The sequence below is a fragment of the Artemia franciscana genome, chromosome 21 (assembly GCF_032884065.1).
Source record: "Artemia franciscana chromosome 21, ASM3288406v1, whole genome shotgun sequence".
Lineage (NCBI taxonomy): Eukaryota > Metazoa > Arthropoda > Branchiopoda > Anostraca > Artemiidae > Artemia > Artemia franciscana.
In genome coordinates, this window is record NC_088883.1 from 20,091,226 (window position 1) to 20,112,159 (window position 20,934).

General features: G+C 35.8%; 1 protein-coding gene across 1 annotated transcript in view; it reads left to right on the top strand.

The window, feature by feature from the left end:
- LOC136040951 (replication factor C subunit 1-like) overlaps positions 1-20,934 on the top strand; it is a 77,860-nt gene that overhangs the window by 21,242 nt on the left and 35,684 nt on the right. Inside the window, 5 exon segments of the mRNA XM_065725401.1 lie at positions 297-968; positions 3,009-3,188; positions 11,627-11,884; positions 16,218-16,398; positions 20,111-20,326. Coding sequence (XP_065581473.1) covers positions 297-968; positions 3,009-3,188; positions 11,627-11,884; positions 16,218-16,398; positions 20,111-20,326 — 1,507 coding nt within the window.

Consider the following 20,934-nt stretch of genomic DNA (forward strand, 5'->3'; position numbering starts at 1 on the left):
AAAACTAATTAGTTTTTCTCTCAACAGTTGCCCTGATAACAAAATTTCAAAATGCATGAAAATCCGTGTAAGATAATTTAACCTCCTAATGACCTGTAAAAACATATACATATACAGACGTATAAACACAAAACAACAAGAATGCGCACTCATAAAAACACAAACATATTTTTGATTTAGTTAAATCCCTTGGTTATGTCTACATGACAATCCAAAACTAACATTAAGGAATAAGAAACGATGTCTTTTCCCTGCTCCCACTTAATCATTGGTTTTTTATTTTTGTTTTTTTTTAGGACGGAGATTCGCTTCATAAAATTGAAGAAGTGAAAATACCACCTGCCTCAAAGCTGTCTCAAAGAATGAAAGAAGGAGATTCGAACTCTAAATACAAAAACAAGGAAAAATATACAAGCCCTGGCAAGCAAAAAAGAAAAAAAGAGTTAGAATTGTCTGATGAGGAAAGCCCAATTAAATCTTCAAAGAAGAGGAAATCTGATGAAGCTGCACACGAGAAAAACAGTAGTAAAAAAAAAGAAGATGAAAGAAGTCCGAAAAATTTGGCCAAAAGCAGTAAGGAAGAAAAACGAATGTCAGGTAGCAAAGAAGAGGAAATAAAAGATAAAGAGGAAAAGAAGGAAAAAGAAAAGCATAAAGTTCGGAGAATCAAAGTAGAATCAGACGAAGAAGACCCTTTTGACATTATTACAGTGAAGAAGACTGAGAAAGCGAGAGATAAAAAGAAGAAGGAGTCTCCTACTTCCAAAAAGAAAGGCAAAACCTATGAACTGGAAGTGACGCCAGCAGAAAAGAAGGTTAAAGCTGAACCTAAACTCGAGCCCCATCCTGAAGAACAAAAGGAACAAGAAAGTGGTTTAGAAGGAGAACAGAAAAGGAAATCGTTCAATTATCAGCAGTATCTGGCAAGAGAAGGACCTAAAAATCTTGGAAGTAAACAAATACCAGAGGTATTCATTTTGAGACTTATAAATAGATTAGGGATGCAAGTCACTTTTTATTTGCAGTCAGCACATGCTGTAAACCACTAAATACTTTTTCTTTTATCATTGCTTTGAATATGCCAAAGAGGAATAGTTGGTTGCAGTGTTGCAGGTGGTCCAGTGTCTTAGCTCAGTGTTTAGCTCTTTTTCTAGCTCTTTTTTTTTTAGCTCTTTTAGCTCTTTTTTTCTTTATCAGTGTTTAGCTCTTTTTCTCAACTCTACTTTCTAAAACAGTAAAAAACTTTAGCGTAAAGAGCGTGGCGTCGAGGAGGGAACAGTCCCTTTAATATACGGATTAAGTTCTGTTCGTTTTAACTTTTGGTGTCGCTCTTTACTTTCAGTTGAAAAAACTTCTATTTTTTTTCCATTTAATTAACCTAAGAGTGAAAACTCGGTCGACACATCCTCTACCTTTTATAAAACCGCACTGTTCTTCTCTTAAAACTTTGTCTACAACATCTCTTAGCCTAAAAAGTGTCATATTACTAAGTAATTTGCTACCTAAAGAGACAAGATTAATGCCTGGATAATTACAACACGTATTCTTATCACCTTTCTTATACGGTGGTTTAATTGAGGTTTTCCAAAAATCTTTAGGTACTTCCCCTCTTTCAAGAATCGTATTCATAATCTTCAGTAACTTATTTCTAACCTCAAAGCCACCATATTTAAGAAACTCATTTACCACACTAGCAGCACTTCCTTATGTTTCTTAGTTATCTTCAGTTTGTTCTTTTTCACCTCAAAAGAAGCTGTTCTATTGAAAACCTTTAGAAATCCGTTTTTGCTCTCTTTTATGTAATTAGATACGTCACGTGTTTCTAAGCCCTACGATTTTATCTTTCAGAGCAGCTGAAGGATTATCCAAGGGGGTTTACCGGGTTTGCACTCTCCCTAATTTTTTGTCTGAGTCTTAACAACGTAACACAAATGCATATAAATAAATTTTTTGTGAATTTTTAAAGTTTTTTTACTCCCCCCCCCACTTCCTTCTCCCCGAAAAAATAACTCATTTCCTGAAAAAGTCCTGTATACACTCTAGGAAGTCTCTATAGACTGGTTTTACTGTATGTAATAGCATATATAGTCATATGTAAGACAGTTGATATGCCTCTAAATACTACATATCAAATGAAAACTAAATTATTCAGCTTTTTTTTAAAGCCTACTAAGAAGCTATTTCCTTCAAAGGTTTCAAGTATTTATTCTCACTCTTTTGTAGAAACTATGAAGATGACACATGCGTTCTTTGGTTCTAAGCCCTGTAATATTATCTGTTAGAACAAATGGAGGACAATAGTGTCTGTAGTAAAACTATATAATGCTATATATCTATATATCAGTGGCATACTTTCGTCAAAATTCTTGGGGGGGGGGAGGGTGGTCGAAGTTGGAGCCAATTTTACCAAATCAAGTAAAAATGTCAGTGAAAACTTAAAAATGATCAAAGTATTACCATAAAGGCAAAAATATACTAAAGAAAATTGACCTGTTTATATGGATACTTGAATTATGAAGGCTTATTTTGATATTGAAAATAAATTTCAGCTGAGGGGGATGGCAAACTTGGGTCTGGAGGGGGCAGTTGCCCCCTGCCCCATAGCAAATTACGCCCCTGCTATATATTATAGTATATCTAATATGCACATACTTCATAGCCCAAAAACTATCTGACATTATTCTATTAGCTACATATTGATCGGAAGCTGAAAAATCCAGCTATTTTTTTTCTTTAATCTTAAAAGAAGCTGATCCTTTCAAAGGCTTAAGGTACTTATTTTTGTGAGCGCCTTCGACGTTGTCTTAAAATCACTAATTGCAAAAATATGACTAGAATTATAAAATGATAAAAAAAACGCATATTTCGACCTACCTGTTCTGCAAATGGCCTCCGATTTCAACCACAGTTTGCACCTAAGGCGTTATTATTATAGAAATATTAGATAACTGCGTTTTTTCCCTCCTTTCTTCTTTTATATAAATATGTTTAATGTCTACTTATTTCAGGGGGCTGAAGGCTGCTTAGCTGGATTAACTTTTGTCATAACCGGAGTGCTAGATTCTTTAGAACGTGACCAAGCTGAAGAACTTGTTAAGAAATATGGTGGAAAAGCTACGCACTCAGTTAGTGGTAAAACAAGCTTTATTGTTGCCGGTGAAGGGGCTGGTCCAGCCAAATTGGAAAAGGTATTTACTTTTAATTAGTAAAATAAAATTAGCTCTATGACTGTCTACCTTGGTTCCATAGCCCTAGCAATGATGCATGGACGGATAATAGATAGACATATCTCTATATGCCATGTTTGCTTCTCACTCAATTTGACTATCTGTCTTGGCTTTTTCGACAATTAGCCATGACCTGAAGCCCACAACTATTCCATTTTAATTCGAAAATCAATTTTATACTTTGAATAAACAGCCGTCTATTAGTGATTCTTGTTGCTAATTTAATTTTGTTTTCAGTTCCTATATAGTCAAGAAACTACAGGGGATAGGTAAAATACGTAATCCATGCGCCACGTGCCGCTACCACGTACTGCTGCCAAGACACAGATTTTTACAAAAAAATAATATATCTATATATGTATATATATATATATATATATATTGTTATTTTTTGTTGCAAAATCGTTTTGCAGGTCTAAGAATCTTAAACTAAAAGAATTTTAAGCAAAGAACCATGTAATAAATCCACTACAAAGGAGGCCTATTTTAATTGAAATATTCTGGATTGAAGTCTTTTGGATCCTAAAACGCGACGTACTGCTGTCATACCTGAAATTCAAATAAATTCAAATATATATACTAGCTATATATATATATCATAAAAAGAGAAATCACCAATGCAACAGCACAAACACAAAAAAAAAGAGAGACAGAAGGAGAAAAGGAAGACTGTTTTCCTAAATTAGTGATTAATATGGACCAGCACTTGAATGAGGCCTCAACCCTACTCATCCATACAATCACAATGGTCAAACAGCATAGCCACACACAATCAACCATAAAGAATAATCCATGGACAGGCAATCATGTCGTCAATAAGTATAAGTTGTCGTTTACCAAACAATAGCAAAATAATATAGACAAATAATTCAGAGGCAACACCCAACATAAGGGCTCATCAGGAGAATACACTGGCCTATATAGGGTTTCGCCACTCTAAATTCTCTACCCAGCACAGTGTTGTGGCTACCACAGAATATCCATGGCATCCCCGCGTCAGGTATCACCCCTAAAATACATGCCTATGAAAGAAAAAAAACCAGCAAATGTAAAACAACCAAGTAAAACCAAAACAAGCTTATCCTGTTAATATATCCCTCCCTTTAGCAACAATAGGTAAACTAAATATTATAAATTTTACCAAACCACAAATATTAACACATTGTAAAAAACCTGAATGAACCAAACAATTATAGAATTCATCTTTACCATGTAGCTAATTTTTAAGAAAATCCGCTCAATTAGCAACACAATTCAAAATAAATGGCGCTGCGACAACATTTCTCGAACCTCCGAAATTAGTTGAAAATTTCTTTAAGTATTTCTAGATAATTCTTTTTGATATTTATTTAAAAGTTCGTTATAATGAAAACTAAATTTTTTAAATTGCCAGGTTAATTTATTTGCAGAAAAACCTCTTGATATCAAATTTTGGCTTAAGATTTTACATCTATTTTTAAAATCAATATAATTACTACAAATCCTTGCATAAGGAAGTAACTGTGAGAAAAACGCTGAATATGTGATATTTGAGTGTATATTACTTTCAGGGAATGGGAAACTAATCACTTCAAAATCAAAATCATCCGTTTTATTATACATTTTAAAACTTAATTTATTATTATCACAAATATTAATATTTAAATCTAAGAAATGATCTTCATGACAAGCGCCATGACTAGGCTCAAGAATAAGCTCTGATATATATATATATATATATATATATATATATATATATATATATATATATATATATATATATATATATATATATATATATATATATAGCTATATATATATATATATAGCTATATATATATATATATATATATATATATATATAGCTATATATATATAACCTAGTTGGAGGGGGCGCTTCGCCCCCCCCCCAAGCCCCCCGCGCGCGTAAGTCGTTACGCGCTATTGTAGTTGTGTCCCTGTGTCCCACCTGTGAATATAGATAGATATATATGTGTTTTTAACTACGTAAAACTTGCGACTATACAACATTCTTCAATGTCCCATTGTCTGTGGATATACATACATTGTCAAGTTTACCGACTCTTGAATATGCAACATATAATTGTCCGTGGGAAAAACAATCCGTATTCAGATCTATACCTCATTATTCTAATGATTGCCCTTGAGCTTTGTTGATGGTGATTGCTAATCGAACATTCCCTGTGTCCCAGTCGTCATTTATATATCCCCCCTGTGCCCCCGGCGTCCCGTTGTAGTTGTGTCCCTGTGTCCCGGTCGTCATTTCTGTGTCTCGGTCGGTATTTGTGTCCCGGTGTCACAGTCTGTAATTTCTCTTTGAATGTCCCGGTTGTCATTTATATTCCCTGTGTCACGATGTCCCAGTCGTCATTTGTGTCCCGGTTGTCCATGGGAAAAACAATCCGTATTCAGATCTATACCTAATTATTCTAATGATTGCCCTTCAGCTTTGTTGATGGTTATTGCTAATCGAACATTCCCTGTGTCCCGGTCGTCACTTATATTCCCTGTGTCCCGGTCGGTATTTGTGTCCCGGTGTCCCAGTCTGTAATTTCGTCAGTCGACAAACACGACGTGTGTCGACAAACAACTTCATGACGGCATAATGCTAGGAGATTTTAATGCCCAGGTTGGTAGAAATAGGGATAGATGGTATCCTAGCCTAGGTAATTTTGGTGTAGGAAAAGAAAACAGTAATGGCTATAGGCTTTTGCAATTTTGTAGGTATAACAACCTAGTTATAACCAATACGGTGTTTGGTCACAAAATGGCCCATAAGTTGACATGGTATTCACGTGATGGTAAGACAGCAAACCTTATTGATTATGTTATTGTAAACAGAAGACTAGCAGGATCAATACAAGATACTAGGGTATATAGGAGTGCCGTTATTGATGTTAAAAGTAAAGATCACCATCTAGTAGTGCCTAAGGTTAATTTAAAGCTGAAATTTCGGAAGAGTAACTCCCTCCCGGGAAGTTATGATGTTGGTAGACTTCAGGATGAAAATTTGAGAAAAAAATTCCAGGAACAGTTGAGTACTAAACTTGAGGGTTTAAAATTTGACAATGTGGAAGATGGATGGAATAATTTCAGAAAAACAATTTGTGAAGTTGCTGATGGTGTCCTAGGGAAGAGTGCTAAGACAGCAACTAGGAATATTAGTGAAAAAGCTTTAGGTTTAATAGAGAGTAGAAGGGGTTTGTATAAGAATTATCTGAGCGATAGGTCGTATGAAAACAAAAGGAATGTAAAGAAAGTGGAGAAAGCATTAAAATATGAACTAAGGAGATGTGAAATGGAGGCGATGGATAAAATTGCTGAGGATCTGGAAGATGCGGCTAGACGGCATAATAGTAAAATATTATACTGGCATGTTAATAAATTGAAAGGGAGTAGCCGATCCGGACTAGTCCCAGTTAAAGATAGAAATGGGGTCACAATTAGTGATAAGGAAAAAGTTAAAGAAAGATGGGTGGAACATTTTGAGAATGTGCTAAACCGAGATACAGTTGCAGGAAAAGATATAGATGAAAATGAAAAAGTTTGTGATACCTTGGATGTGAAGGAAGATTTGTTTAGTGAGGAAGAATTAGCGACAGTACTAGAAGGATTAAAAAATAATAAGGCCCCAGGTGCTGATAGTATGATTAATGAGTTCCTTAAATATGGTGGCTCTGAGGTTAGGAATAAGCTACTGAAGATTATGAACATGATTTTTGAAAAAGGGGAAGTACCCAATGATTTTAGGAAAACCTTAATTAAACCACTGTATAAGAAAGGTGACAAGAGTGAATGTCGGAATTATCGAGGCATTAGTCTGGTCTCTGTAGGTAGCAAATTACTGAGTAATATGATACTTTTTAGACTGAGACATGCTGTAGACAAAGTTTTAAGGGAAGAACAATGCGGTTTTAGAAAAGGTAGAGGATGTGTCGACCATGTTTTCACTCTTAGGTTAATAATTGAGAAGTCCCTTCGTTGTCAAACACCTTTGGTCCTTAGTTTTATTGATTATGAGCAAGCTTTCGATTCTGTTGATAGAACAGCGTTAACAAAGGTCTTATCGTTATATGGTATACCAGAAAAATACATTAAAGTGATTTGCGCTATGTACGAGAATAATACTGCTGCGGTTAAGGTAGGAAATGAGGTTAGCAACTGGTTTTGTATTAAATCAGGAGTTAAGCAGGGTTGTGTTCTATCCCCCTTTATATGGATCATTTTGATGGACTTCGTCTTAAGGAGCACAGGAAAGGCAATTGGAGACCATGGAATCAAATGGGGAGGAAGAACGCTCCTGGACTTAGATTATGCTGATGATTTAAGCATATTAGATGAAAGTGTGAGCAAAATGAATGAATTTTTAGAGGTTTTACGAGTTCAGGGTGCTAAAATAGGCTTGAAAATTAATGTTAAGAAGACTAAGTCACTAAGGTTAGGAATAAGTGAAGATGAACAGGTGACCTTAGGTAACGAAAAGATTGATCAGGTTGGGAGCTTCAGTTACCTTGGTAGTATTATTAGTAAAGATGGTGGGAGCAGTGAAGATGTTAAAAGTAGAATAGCTAAAGCTCAGGGTGTTTTTTCACAGTTAAAAAAAGTTTGGAAGAATAGAAAGATAAGCCTACAAACCAAGATTAGAATATTGGAAGCTACAGTGATGACAGTGGTCAAATATGGCTCTGAAGCATGGACACTCCGAAAAGCAGATGAAAATTTACTAGATGTTTTCCAGAGAAATTGCCTACGGATTGTTCTGGGTACCCGGCTGACTGACCGTATTTCAAACAGTAGGTTGTACGAAAAGTGTGGTTCAATCCCGCTTTCTGGGGCTATAATGAAAGAAAGGTTGAGATGGCTAGGCCACGTTCTACGGATGAAGGATGACAGATTACCGAAGATTGTCCTTTTTGGCCAACCGTCTGGGGCTACACGGAAAGCAGGTCGTCCTTGTCTGGGTTGGGAGGATGTCATAAATAAGGATTTAAAGGAAATGGGAACTTCCTGGGAGGGTGTAAAGAGGGAGGCTTTAAATAGATTAGGTTGGAGGAGGAGCGTGCGTAGCTGTGTTGGCCTCAGGCGGCTTGGTGCTGCAGTGAGTTATTAGTAGTAGTAGTAGTATATATAAACATATATATATATATATATATATATGAATATATATATATATATATATATATTTATATATTTATATATGTACGTATGATTATGATACATAAACTGATTTATGTACATCTGAATATCATAATTTATAACAGCATCCGTGGGCATGATACATGTCGAAAGCTCCAGAAATATCAACAGTAAGACAGTATAAAGACATTTTAGTTTTTATGGCATCTTTCATGAGTCGGCTTAAAACATGATCTGCATGGGAGCAACCGAAATTTTTCCGAAAAACAAATTGAAAGGCGTAAAATCACAATCGCTAGGAAAAAATCACTAGCGTATTTCACAATCGACTGATGGTCCAACCCCTTATCGAGATTGTCCTGAGCAAAATTCAAAACTGGGCAATAATAAAGCGTACTTTATTATTTGTATTATTTATTAATTGTCCATGATAAGCAAATTTCACTCACGACTCGGCATCAGTCAAAAACAATTAAGCGAAAAAGCTATATCCACAGGTAAGTTTTCAATAAGCACAATTATGAAAGGATCCACACTGGCTAAATGAATGCAATGAGAATAAATAATAGCTTATCTTTGAGTGGGGCAAGTAATCCCGTAATCAGTTGTTGACTGGTCAAATACCAAAAGAGAACTGGTCTTATGGTAGATACAACGCAGGCGCTGTAAACTATAGAGTCTGATCTGTTGTTGTAACTTAACTCTTCTAGTTTGTTCCAAGATAGCACAGATATCAAAGCAAAAATACACCAGATTAGAGTTTTTCAAATAAATTCGCATTGAAAAATGTAGAATTCCATAAGTAACACCTCAGGAAGGAGCTAAAATGATACAATCATATCCTGTCTTGTAGCAGTGGCATCTACAATTTTTCTCTGAAGTTTTGACGGTACCACTGCTTATTTGTGTTATTAGTGAGGGGTTAAGGCTTGCATATGTTAGATAAATGTTTACTGAATAAATGGTTTACAGAAAAAACAATGCTCTGATGCTTGTAAAATGAGACAACGGACGAAAGATTTAGCGTATTGATTCAAAAAAGTGCATCAAATCAATAGAAAGATGGTATATTTGGATACAAATTTAGTCTTTTTTATCAATGTCTTGATTTCCATTTCTCAAAGAGACAAATTAAAAAAATAGTAAAAAATACGAGGGAGGGTACGTAGAAAGGCAGATGGTTGTTGGTAAACCAAGATTTTGGGTTGGATAAACCCACGATTGGAGCACCGATGTCAAGCGTCCCATGGCGAGTACAGAGCATTGCAGCAAAAAAGGGAAAGTACTATTAGCTGTAAGAGTGGAAAATACTATGAGTGGAGGGAAAATACGAATAGCTGTAAGAGACTCAAAGTATAGGATACTATTGGATACAAAAATATCTATGGATTCTGTAATGTTGAGTGGAAGCTAAGTGTAAAAGTAAAATCGTAAAAGCAGAAGAAATGCCAATGGTCCTACTTTTCCTCCCTGTGAAAACGGCTTTTCTCCTAGTTTCCCTTAAATTCTGCTGCTGCTACTAACAACTTCATGCAGCACTAAGCCGCTGAAAGCTAACATAGCTACGTGTACGTTTTCTTTACTCTTTACTCCCTCCCGTTAAGTTCTAATTTCCATTAAATCTTTGCATATGGCCTCTTTCTATCCCATTTAAAGACAAACTGCTTTTCGTTTGGCTCAAGAGGGATGCCAAAAAAAAGCGGCCATAGCAATTAGGACTTATCCACATTCTATTTACAGCTTATTGATGGATACACAGTTGCTACATTCATTCAGCTACATTCATGAATCGATGAATGTAGCCCCTTTTTATTACTTGGAATATAAGCAGGGTTATGCTTAACTCTAACTTCAAAATCTTTCTTCTTCGCCTTTTTGAAGTTCAGAGAAGCAGGTCCAAGAACCCCTCCCCCTCTCTTTGAAAAGGAATTGAGAAATTTTGATAAGTGTTCTTATTTTGGGGCTCTCAGTACCTGCTTTAAACAACGTTAACATAGTAAAAAGGGAAATCTTCCATATATTTTGTTTTCAAGGCCTTGTCGTTTAAGAAAGGATGATTAGGGAGACCTGAGGAGGGCTCAGTAATTCGGAATCAATGATAGGGAACTTCCCGTATGACCTTAGGTATCCTTGCAGCAAAAAGGGTTACTGATCAAAGTTTAAAGATTGAAATTTTCCGCAGAACTGTTAAAAGATCCAAAAATATGCCTCTGGTGGTAGCTCTATTCCTTTAATCCCAGATGCAGAGCTGCCCCTAGGGTTGGGTGGTGCCCGCGGCTAAATTAATTATAGTACCCTCTCCCTGCTCAAATATAAGCAAAGAAAGCCGAATCAAAGTGAAATATTCGATCAAAGTGGACAATCCTCCAGCCAGGTTGCCCCCCCCCCCCGCTGCAGTGCCCAGAGCTTCTGACCTGTGACCTGATCCCCCCTAGAAATAGTTCTGCCCAGAGGCTAGGGCCCCAAAATATGCCAATAGCCCATGTACGGCTGAGAATGCAAAGATACTTGTAATATAAAGGAGGATGTATTACACCTTGTTGAAATATGCCATTCAAGAATTTTCAGTCTATCTTATCCAAGAGCCCAAGATGGGCCGTTTGGGCCTTTGCTCCTCTGACCACATCACCCTCAATTTCGTAAAGAACGGTATGATGTTCCATACCTTTTTGATGTAAAATCACTGTGGGACTATTATGAGGTAGATTCAGAATTACCAATTGCTAATCATCAAAAAGCATCTAGTTAAATGTATAACTACCAAATTAAAACGTCCCAAATTAAATTACTTTAAGTGCATATTTCACAAATAGTGTTTTATTTTCTCCAGAAATCGTAAAGATTTATATATGAGCTTGTTGATTTTAAACCCGATGTTGTTTTCTTGCGACGTGGACCTTGAAAACGCTTATTTTACAAATGATGACATATCGCAGGCCTTTACATAGCAGGGTGCTTTGGCCTTGGCCCTTCTCAAAACCGCATTACTCCTGTATTTTACTATCATTTTTATCGTTCGCTAAAACTGTTGTTTTTATGATAGGGGCGTTGATTAGGAGAATTCACCGCTGGTTTTTGAATATTTTCTTTTTTAACTTCGTTAAAAAGAGAGAAAAAACTTACCCCCCTTTCCCCTTAAGTTTTCATGAATGGGTATCCCGGATCCATGAACCTCGCTGCACAGAATTGTTCGTCGAGGTTCACTTAGCAACAAACAGGTTGTCATTAATAAGAAACATATTTGTTAATATTCTTTTTTTCAGGCTAAAAATCAAGGTATCAAAGTTATAAATGAAGATGATTTATTGGAAATGATCAAGACTCGCCCAGGCTCCTCCGATGCTCCCCCGCCTGTAAAAACCCCGAAGAGGAAGAAAAAAGAAGAATCCGCAGAAGAATCTCCAATCTCAAATAAGATGAAGAAGACTGAGAAAGCGAAAGTTAGCCCTGTATCAGAAAAAGCCAAAGCTGAGGAGAAGAAAAAGACTGCTGAAAAAGCTGAAGATATAAAACCTATTGATGTAAGTTGTTTTCCACTTTTTTTTTCTCTTCCGATTTCAAAAATATTGATTGTGCTGAGAAAGCTTTCTCAACTCATGAGAAAGCTTTCGGCTGCGATAGCTCAAAAACTGTTAATTGGCTCAACATAATTGACAATGAAAAATGTTCTTTGAGTCTGTTTACTGCTATTAAGGACAGTTTTTCAAAGGCTTTATGGCTCCATCACAAATGATGGCCGACTGCTAGTTCTGGTACTGCTATTTACTACTATTAAGGACAGATTTTCAAAGGCTTTATGGCTCCATCAAAAATGATAGCCCACTGCTAGCTATGGTACTGCTTTTTACTGCTATTAAGGACAGATTTTCAAAGGCTTTATGGCTCCATCACAAATGATGACCGACTGCTAGTTCTGGTACTGCTATTTACTTCTATTAAGAACATTATGGCTCCATTGCAAATGATGGCCCACTGCTAGTTCTGGTACTGCTTTTTACTGCTATTAATGACAGATTTTCAAAGGCTTTATGGCTCCATTACAAATGATGGCCGACTGCTAGTTCTGGTACTGCTATTTACTGTTATTAAGGACAGTTTTTTAAAGGCTTTGGCTCCATCACAAATGATGGCTGACTGCTAGTTCTGTTAGTTACCTCACTTTTTATTTGGGAGGTATTGTTATACCTTTTCTTGAACGCCTCGTGAGAAAAATTTTCCAGGCCACCTCTGCTGGGACGGTATTTCACGTGGTAACCGATCCTCCGGAGAAACATGTGGGGTTTATCCTGCACAAGGATAGACCACACTAGGGGGCTGATTCGCAAGGCTTTGCTCATTCCGGAACGACCTTTGAAAACTCCTCTGATGGTGGCAATGCATTTATTCTTAAAACACCTACAGAGATACCACGTTGACACGATCATGGATCGGGTGCCGGAGTTTGGCATCAGAGGTGGTAGAAGATGCTGCTTGAACTGCTCGATTTTGTACACGTTAAAAAGCAGTAATTTGGTTAGTTGGAGCATTAGCAAAGAGAGGGTACGAAAAATCAATGATTGGTCTGTTGTACGCTGTGGAATAGATTTATTATAAAGATTTGTCAGGAAGGATTTTGCTTCTTAGGACGACTCCTAGCTCACTGCGTCTACATATTAGAATCCCACGCGAGATGTTTCAAGAAATGAACTCCATGAAGGTATAGTACATCTATTCGTGTTACTACCTTTCCTTTACGCTAAATATGAAAATATGGTGATTGTTCAGATTCCGTTCTCCCAAAATAAAAGAGCTCTTTTGTTTTTGATGTATTTAAACTAGCGAGCAGCGCATCTGGCCACACCTCAGTTTTCTATTTAAATCAGTCTGAAGCTGCTTATAGGATTTACTGGGACCTTCATCCTTAACGATGGAGATTTGTAGTTGCAAGTCTTTTCCACAAGACTGTTTATGAACACAAGGAAAAGTAGGCCGAAGAATACTTCGTTGGGTTAGTCCTGACAGCACTTGATGCTCTTTTGAAAGAAACCGTCAAGGACAGGACATAATGAACGTTGACAAAGGGAGTCAACAAATATTTCAAATAGCCGACCTTCAACTCCAATGGATTACAAAGAAGGCTCCCCTGCCATACGCGATCAAATGCAGTTGCGATGTCAAATGAAAGATGGTGAGTTAAAGAGAATAAACACTTGGCAAAACCAACCAAATTGAAGTAATCCTATTTTTTCAAGGATTTTCAGAAAGGAATACAGTAGGGTATGCATAGTAATGGTTGTAATACTTATGGATCAACTATGTACACACGAATTTATTTTGAGAGTTCATCCCGTCTTTGGAAGTCAGAGTTCGATAAAACTGGTAAAACGAACAAATAGTGTAAAAATAATAAGAATTTGTTGAAATTTAGTATTTTTTACCCCCTCCCCCGCCCTTCAACTTGTGTTGCTGATTTGAATTGCTGGTGTAGCTGCTTGAATGAATAACTCAAGACTGATGAGACTTGTCAATCTTGGCTGAACCTATGTAATGTGAGGAAGCCTGGGCTCTTTTAAAGAAATTTATTTTGTGATTTTAGTTAAAAAAGTTTGTTTTATAGATGCGATTTTTTGAGTAAGTTTTTTTTTATTTGTTTATATTGTGTTTCGCTGATGACGGTTGTTTGACATATAGCCGAAATATTCGAGTAGATTGTGCAACCTTATTATTCACTGTCTTCACAAGTTCCTCGTTATCTTCTCTTTTTTGTACTCTCATTTTGTTTTTGAAATATTCTTTTGCTTTATTATTTTCGTTGAATCTCATGTACAGCCGGTGTTGTCACCGAAACGAAACGAACTAAATGTATCAAAATGTAACTTGAGTTTGATTGGTTCTGACTTATTTTGCCCACATAGCCATTAATGGAAGACAGACACCAAATGTATGGAACTATCTACGTCTGTTACTAAACCAAGATGTATTCAATAAAAATATATCCCATATTCGTTTTGCCTTTCTTGGAACACGTATCACAGGGCTTTGTCTTTGACTGGCGACGAAGCACAAAGATAAAGAGACACATCATTGATTCACTCACATCACATCACATCATCATTGATGACACATTATGCGAAAGTGATTTTCCTTGTTGCTCAATATGGGGGATCGCCTCCTTTACAATAGCTCATCTTAAGTTAAGGTCACAGCTTAGATACCAATACAGTTATGAAAACTATGGGAAAGCCATTTAGCCAAATAAATGAATATACAAATTTTACATTAATTATTCATCTGCAGAGAGCCGAAATCAAAACATGGATTAACTAAAAAACGTTCAGAAATTAAACAAAGAAAAACAAGTTTTGAAAGTAAGGAGCGACATTAAAACTTAAAACGAGCAGAAATTTCCCCCTATATGAAAGGGGCCGTTCCCTCTTCAACGCCCTGCTCTTTACGCTAAAGTTTTTACCGTTTAATAAGATGGAGTTGAGAGAAGTCAAACTTTGGCGTAAAAAGCGGGGCGCTGAGGAGGGAACAGCCCCTTTCATATACGGGGAATTTCTGCTCGTTTTAAGTTTTAATGTCGCTCCTTACTTTCAGTTAACAAAAATTTGTTTTTATTGGTTTAATCTCTATAAAGATTAGCATCTTTATATTTCTTTTTAGCCTTCAACGAAGCAGCAGAGTCAAGCCGTAATAAAGCAAACCCCATTAAACTTTCGAATGTCAAATTCACAGCTTAGATACCAATACAGTTATGAAAACTCGATTCATTTGGGGACACAGTGCGTGATAGCGATGCTAGCGGCTGAAGACAGGAAACTGGCAGCACAGCTTAGATACCAATATTGGTATCTAAGCTGTATATGCAACAAAAAAAAAAATTGAGTTCCCGCCTATGGTGTTGTAGTACGATCTACGCGTCGGAGTGCGGGCTTGGAGGAGGCGCCAAGTTCATAGCTCTGTACCAAAAGCTTCTCATGGGCATGATAGGAGTTTTCATAGATGTATTGGTGACTAAGCTGTGATTGAAGTAGTATTGCAAGGTCAGTAAACAGAACAAGAAGCACTTTCTCAAAATTAAAAAAAGCCACACACGAGTGAGTCACTTAATGTGGGTTGGCCATGTCCTAAGAAGGCCCAATGACAGCATCATCAAGCAAGTACTTCTAGATGCTTCTTTGCCAGATTGCCTCTGATGTCCTGTTGGTCAATTGAAGAATTCTTGGGCCACTGTCAAATAACCTCGACACCATTGGTGAACTTCGTAAGTTTCGCATAGAGTGGGAGAGTTGCTGGTTCCGGTTTGCTGAAGAGTTGGGACAAGATCGCGATAAATGTGAATCAATCATACGGAGTTTTCTAGATGCCAGGTGAAGCTCCCGCGTCTGGTGCAGCAGCAAGTACAAGTCAGAGTCGCTTAATATCAACCTATAAGGAATGAAGAAAGGACATTATTCTGGGAGACTATTCATTTATTGGATATGTGCTATAATGTAGTTTAGTATGGTTGTCTTAACCTTAAAAATGGCTTCAGTTTGGTTATTTGTAACTGTAATTGGACTGAAGGAGATGGAAAACAAATAAGTCAGCAATAAATCTTTATTGAAGTCCAAAGGATGCCATTTTAGGCTTTAAGTGCTTTTTTTTTTCAGGGAAAAACAAGGGATTGTAATTCTTCTAAATATGATTTTGGGTTATGGTAATTTCAATGAAACAGTTTTTAGTTCGATCCGACTCCATTCACGAGAGGCTTCACTTCAGGCTAGCTCCTGACGCAGTAATCATGATACAGGTCTCGTATATCCAGTAACCCGTGGGAGTAAATCAAAAACAGGTTTTCTGCTCAGCAACTTGTTTAATTTCTGTTTTTAGGATTCAAAAATGGGTAAATCGTCTGAAAGTTCATCGTCTCAATGGGTTGACAAGTATCGTCCGACAACCATCAAGCAAGTAGTTGGTCAACAAGGCGACAAGAGCTGTCTGAATAAGCTCATAAAATGGCTTCGGAATTGGCATAAATATCATGCTCCAGGTGCCAAACCAGCACGCCCCGGTGAGTGACAAAATTATATATTTATGTACTGTACATATTTTGTTTTATGCAATAATATTATTTTATAATATATTCGAGTAAAAAAACAATATCATTATAAGGAAACAGATTCAAAGTTTAAGAAGTTAATTAAAGTTTAGAAGTTTAGTTAGCTTTGACGGAGGGATCTTGCCGATTTTTGTATATACTCGTAGTTATTTTCCAGACTCCTCTCGGATCTACCCTCCCCCCTCCCCCGAAAAAATAAATTATCTGTAATGTCTTGGCACTTCCTATTGAAATACTTTGTCAATGAATTAAATGAACTGTCACAATAAAGCAATGGAGAAAAAATATTGTATAAAATGATTGCGGAATTTTCTCTGTCAAATGGAGTTTTCCTCCATTTGACCCCCCCCCCCCCATGATACGGCCCTGGGGCTTAGTAATTGTAATACGTATCAGAAAGTCGTTAGATCAGATGGTGCGTGTTTACTAATTGATTAGGGAAAGAAGATGAAGAGAATAAAGGTTAGCCTTGAAAGAGTAAGACTAAAATAGCTTGGGTAAATAGATATTTTATAAGGGATTTCACTGAGAAATTTAAATAAATAACTCGATTTTGTATTTTGAAAAGTGTTAGCGTTTTATTTTTATTTTCAGTTTTTTATGCTTAAAACTTGTATCCGTTATTTCATAATTGTATTACTTTTTATCTTTAATTAAATCTTATCAATCTTTTAAGTCTCTTATTAAATTAAAATATTTTATTGATTTAATATTATTTTTAATTCTTCTATTATTTTATTGTTCTTACTATATATAGAATATTATTTTAATTGTATTATTATTATAATTATTATTTTTTATCTTGCCTTACCTTTTTTAACTAGTTTCTGTACCAAACAGAATCAATGGTGGCAAGAAGTATCCCTTTAAGGTGAAAAACTTTTTCAAGTCAAACTTATGATGTTTTGATTTTGAACATTCTTACTGTACGTTTAGCTCTTTATACACATTATTTTACATACACCCTCAGTATTTTATGTACGTCATCCCACATATAAATAATATTGTTCCTGCGTTTAGTCACCTTTTGATTAGAAAGATGGATTTTCACCATATTTTATTGTCACCAAACTTCACTTCTCGAGTGTGTTTTATGTAATAGACAAGTACCCTTGAAATTATTAGTTTGTTGACTTATCTACAAGGACCTCTTTTTGGAAATACTAATAATCTTATTTTGATGTATATATCCTTTCAGCGTTTCAGTTTTTTTTCATATTAACAGAAAGCTGATTTTCTTTGATTTTAAAAATACAGCGCATACTCCTTTACATGCAGGAGAGTTGAACCGTCTACAATCGACACCATCTGACAATTTTGACAACTTTTGACAATCTAACAACATTGAAAAATCTTACTGTACGTTTAGCTCTTTATACGCAGTATCTTATATACACCCTCCTTTATATATAGATCCTCCCGTATTTATAACATTGTTCCTGTTTTTAGTCACTTTTTGATTAAAAAGATGGATTTTCACCATATTTTGTTGTCACCAAACTTCACTTCTCGAGTGTGTTTTATGTAATAGACAAGTACCCTTGAAATTATTAGTTTGTTGACTTATCTACAAGGACCTCTTTTTGGAAATACTAATAATCTTATTTTGATGTATATATCCTTTCAGCGTTTCAGTTTTATTTGCATATTAACAGAAAGCTGATTTTCTTTGATTTTAAAAATACAGCGCATACTCCTTTACATGCAGGAGGGTTGAACCGTCTACAATCGACACCATCTGACAATTTTGACAACTTTTGACAATCTAACAACTTTCAAAAATCTTACTGTACGTTTAGCTCTTTATACGCAGTATCTTATATACACCCTCCTTTATATATAGATCCTCCTGTATATATAACATTGTTCCTGTTTTTAGTCACCCTTTGATTAGAAAGATGGATTTTGAATTCATCTGTGAAGTTCAAGGCTTTAGCTGCCTCCTCCTGTTAGTGAGTTAAAGAGCTTAATGGCGTAATCTGCAGATTGCTCACTTATTTCTTTAAAAGTGTTTAACTTAAACTATTACGCCCTCCAGCAGGTTTTCTGGCTCCTCTCCCCTAGATTTGTAAAAAATATTTTCGGGGGTATTTTAATTCCTTTTTTTGTATCAAACAGTTTGTGGTAACGAACTGTAGTAAGGAGCCGAAATAGTAACCGAAACTCAATAGTAACCGAAACTCTAAAAAATGGAATTTTTATACCAATAGTTGCATCAAAAGAATGACATTTTAATGCTGATTTTAAATATATAAGTTTCATCGAGTTTACTTATCCATCAAAAGTTACAAGTCTGAGAAAATTTGCCTTATTTTAGAAAATAAGGGGAAAGTTATTTTTTCTGTTTTAAAAAGTAGAGTTGAGAGAAAGAGTCAAACTCTAGCGTAAAGAGCGGGGCACTGAGGAGGGAACAGTCCTTTCATATACGAATTAATTTCTTTTCGTTTTAATGTAGCTCCTTACTTTCAGTTTTAAAAAATGTGTTTTTTTATTTAATTTTCATTCAGAAATGACAAATTGTCCCCTAAATTTCTAAGACTTGATAGCTAAGGTCTGAATGCAGAAAAAAAAAAAGCTACGGATCAAAGCCTTTCGTCAGAGAAGCATAGTAAAAGAAATAAAATGTTGGGTAATGGAGAAGAAATAGAAGTATTTTGAAAAATTTAGACTAGACGCAATGCCAAAAAAGCAAGTAGAAGTTTTAATAATCTTTTTTGTTATATTTTCTGTGGAGCTTCTACAACCCAGGAAATATTATTATTTTTTTCAATGGACCCAGCTCCACCCAAACGGTTAGATACCTTAAAATGATTTATACCCATATGTGTTTGGAAACGATTAAATTTATGGAATGTGCTTTCGTTAATCAGTAGAATTTACCTTGCTAATTCTAAGCCCTGTGTTTTAAATAGCCTTTTAGTTGTATGTCCTTTTCAACTATTAAGGTCTAGAGAATAATTTGCTTTTCTAATACGGCCCAAATTAACCCAGACCCTAAGACGATTCTTATCAAACTTATTTGAACTTTATTTGAACCCAAAACAATAGACGCCATAAGCTGATATATTTGAACTATGTTGCATAAGAAAACGTTTGAATAAGCTAAAAGTGCTGTGTTGTATCGTTGGTCAGAATAATTTTTATGGTTTACAATTTTTTTTCAACTGACAGTAAAACATGAAAGAGCAGAAACTATTTCGTTTATAAGGGGAGCTTCCCCTCTATCACCCCTTTCTCTTTATTTTAAAGTTTTAAAGTTTTTTGAAAATAATCCTCATTCAAATTCATCGGCCCTAGTGTTTCAGGAGTCGCTCTTACAGAGTTGGGAGAAAAGTAAAACTTTTAGCGTGAAGAGCAACGGATGAGAACAACATGAAATCTATGAATTTGACTGTCGCTTCTAAAATTTTTAGTTTGGCGGTTTTTTGGCTTTCTCTCATCCCCTTCCCTCCTCCATCACGGAAATAATCCCTCTGTATGTGCCCGTCATCGTCCTTCAAAAGGGAAGAATCGTGGAAAAGGGTTCTTTGATGAAGAATTTGATATAGTTTCAGGCAATAGAATAGAACTCCTATCTCTTCCCTGTGTGTCTTGATCTATAATCGAACTGCTGCCCTGGACCTAGTTAATTCTTCGATAGTAAAGTGGAAATATTTCTTTTCAGCTCTTTGGGCAAAAGATGATGACGGGGGATTTTACAACGCTGCCTTAATATCTGGCCCGCCGGGAATTGGAAAAACTACAACAGCACACGTAGTAGCCAAAGACCTAGGCTTTGATGTGGTTGAAATGAACGCCTCTGATACAAGATCAAAGAGACTTTTAAAGGAAGAAGTATCGGAACTTTTAACAACTAAATCTCTTGCTAGTTTTGCTCGTGGTAAGTGGCTTTGCTGCACGATACCCTTTATGCAGATTAATGCTAAACCTTTTCGCCTTCCGTATTGTAATTTCGAATAAAGTATTTTGGGCATACCAGATTATTGGAGCAGAATTATTTATAATTTTTTGTTCTGAATTTGGTTACATGACGCAAAGCGATTGGAACGTTCCTTTTTGCCCTCTTTTTTTTATCACTGGAGTCTTATGACTTTCTGATTGTACAATAATCGGCAAAATATGTTGCTGACCAATCAAAAGTTGTTATAGTTCTTTTAGATTAAAATGCCCCATTATAAAATATAGTTAGGGTGCAGCTAGAAACGATGATGGTATCGGATGATTCTTTAAATGAAATTTTGGTGAATTATTGTTAATATATTATAGGCTGGTAGATTGTTAGGGTATAATTATTTGGGTAAAAAAAGGGTATAATTGTTAATTGTTGTCTGTTATTAATTAAATAATTGTAAATCTTTATTTATCCACGTCTTCATGCTGCGGAAAATGGGGGGAATGGTGCTCATAATAGCTTTATTAATATTTTATTATCATAGCCTTATTAACATTTTAATGTTTCTAAGTCTCTCATTGTAGATGATCAACTTG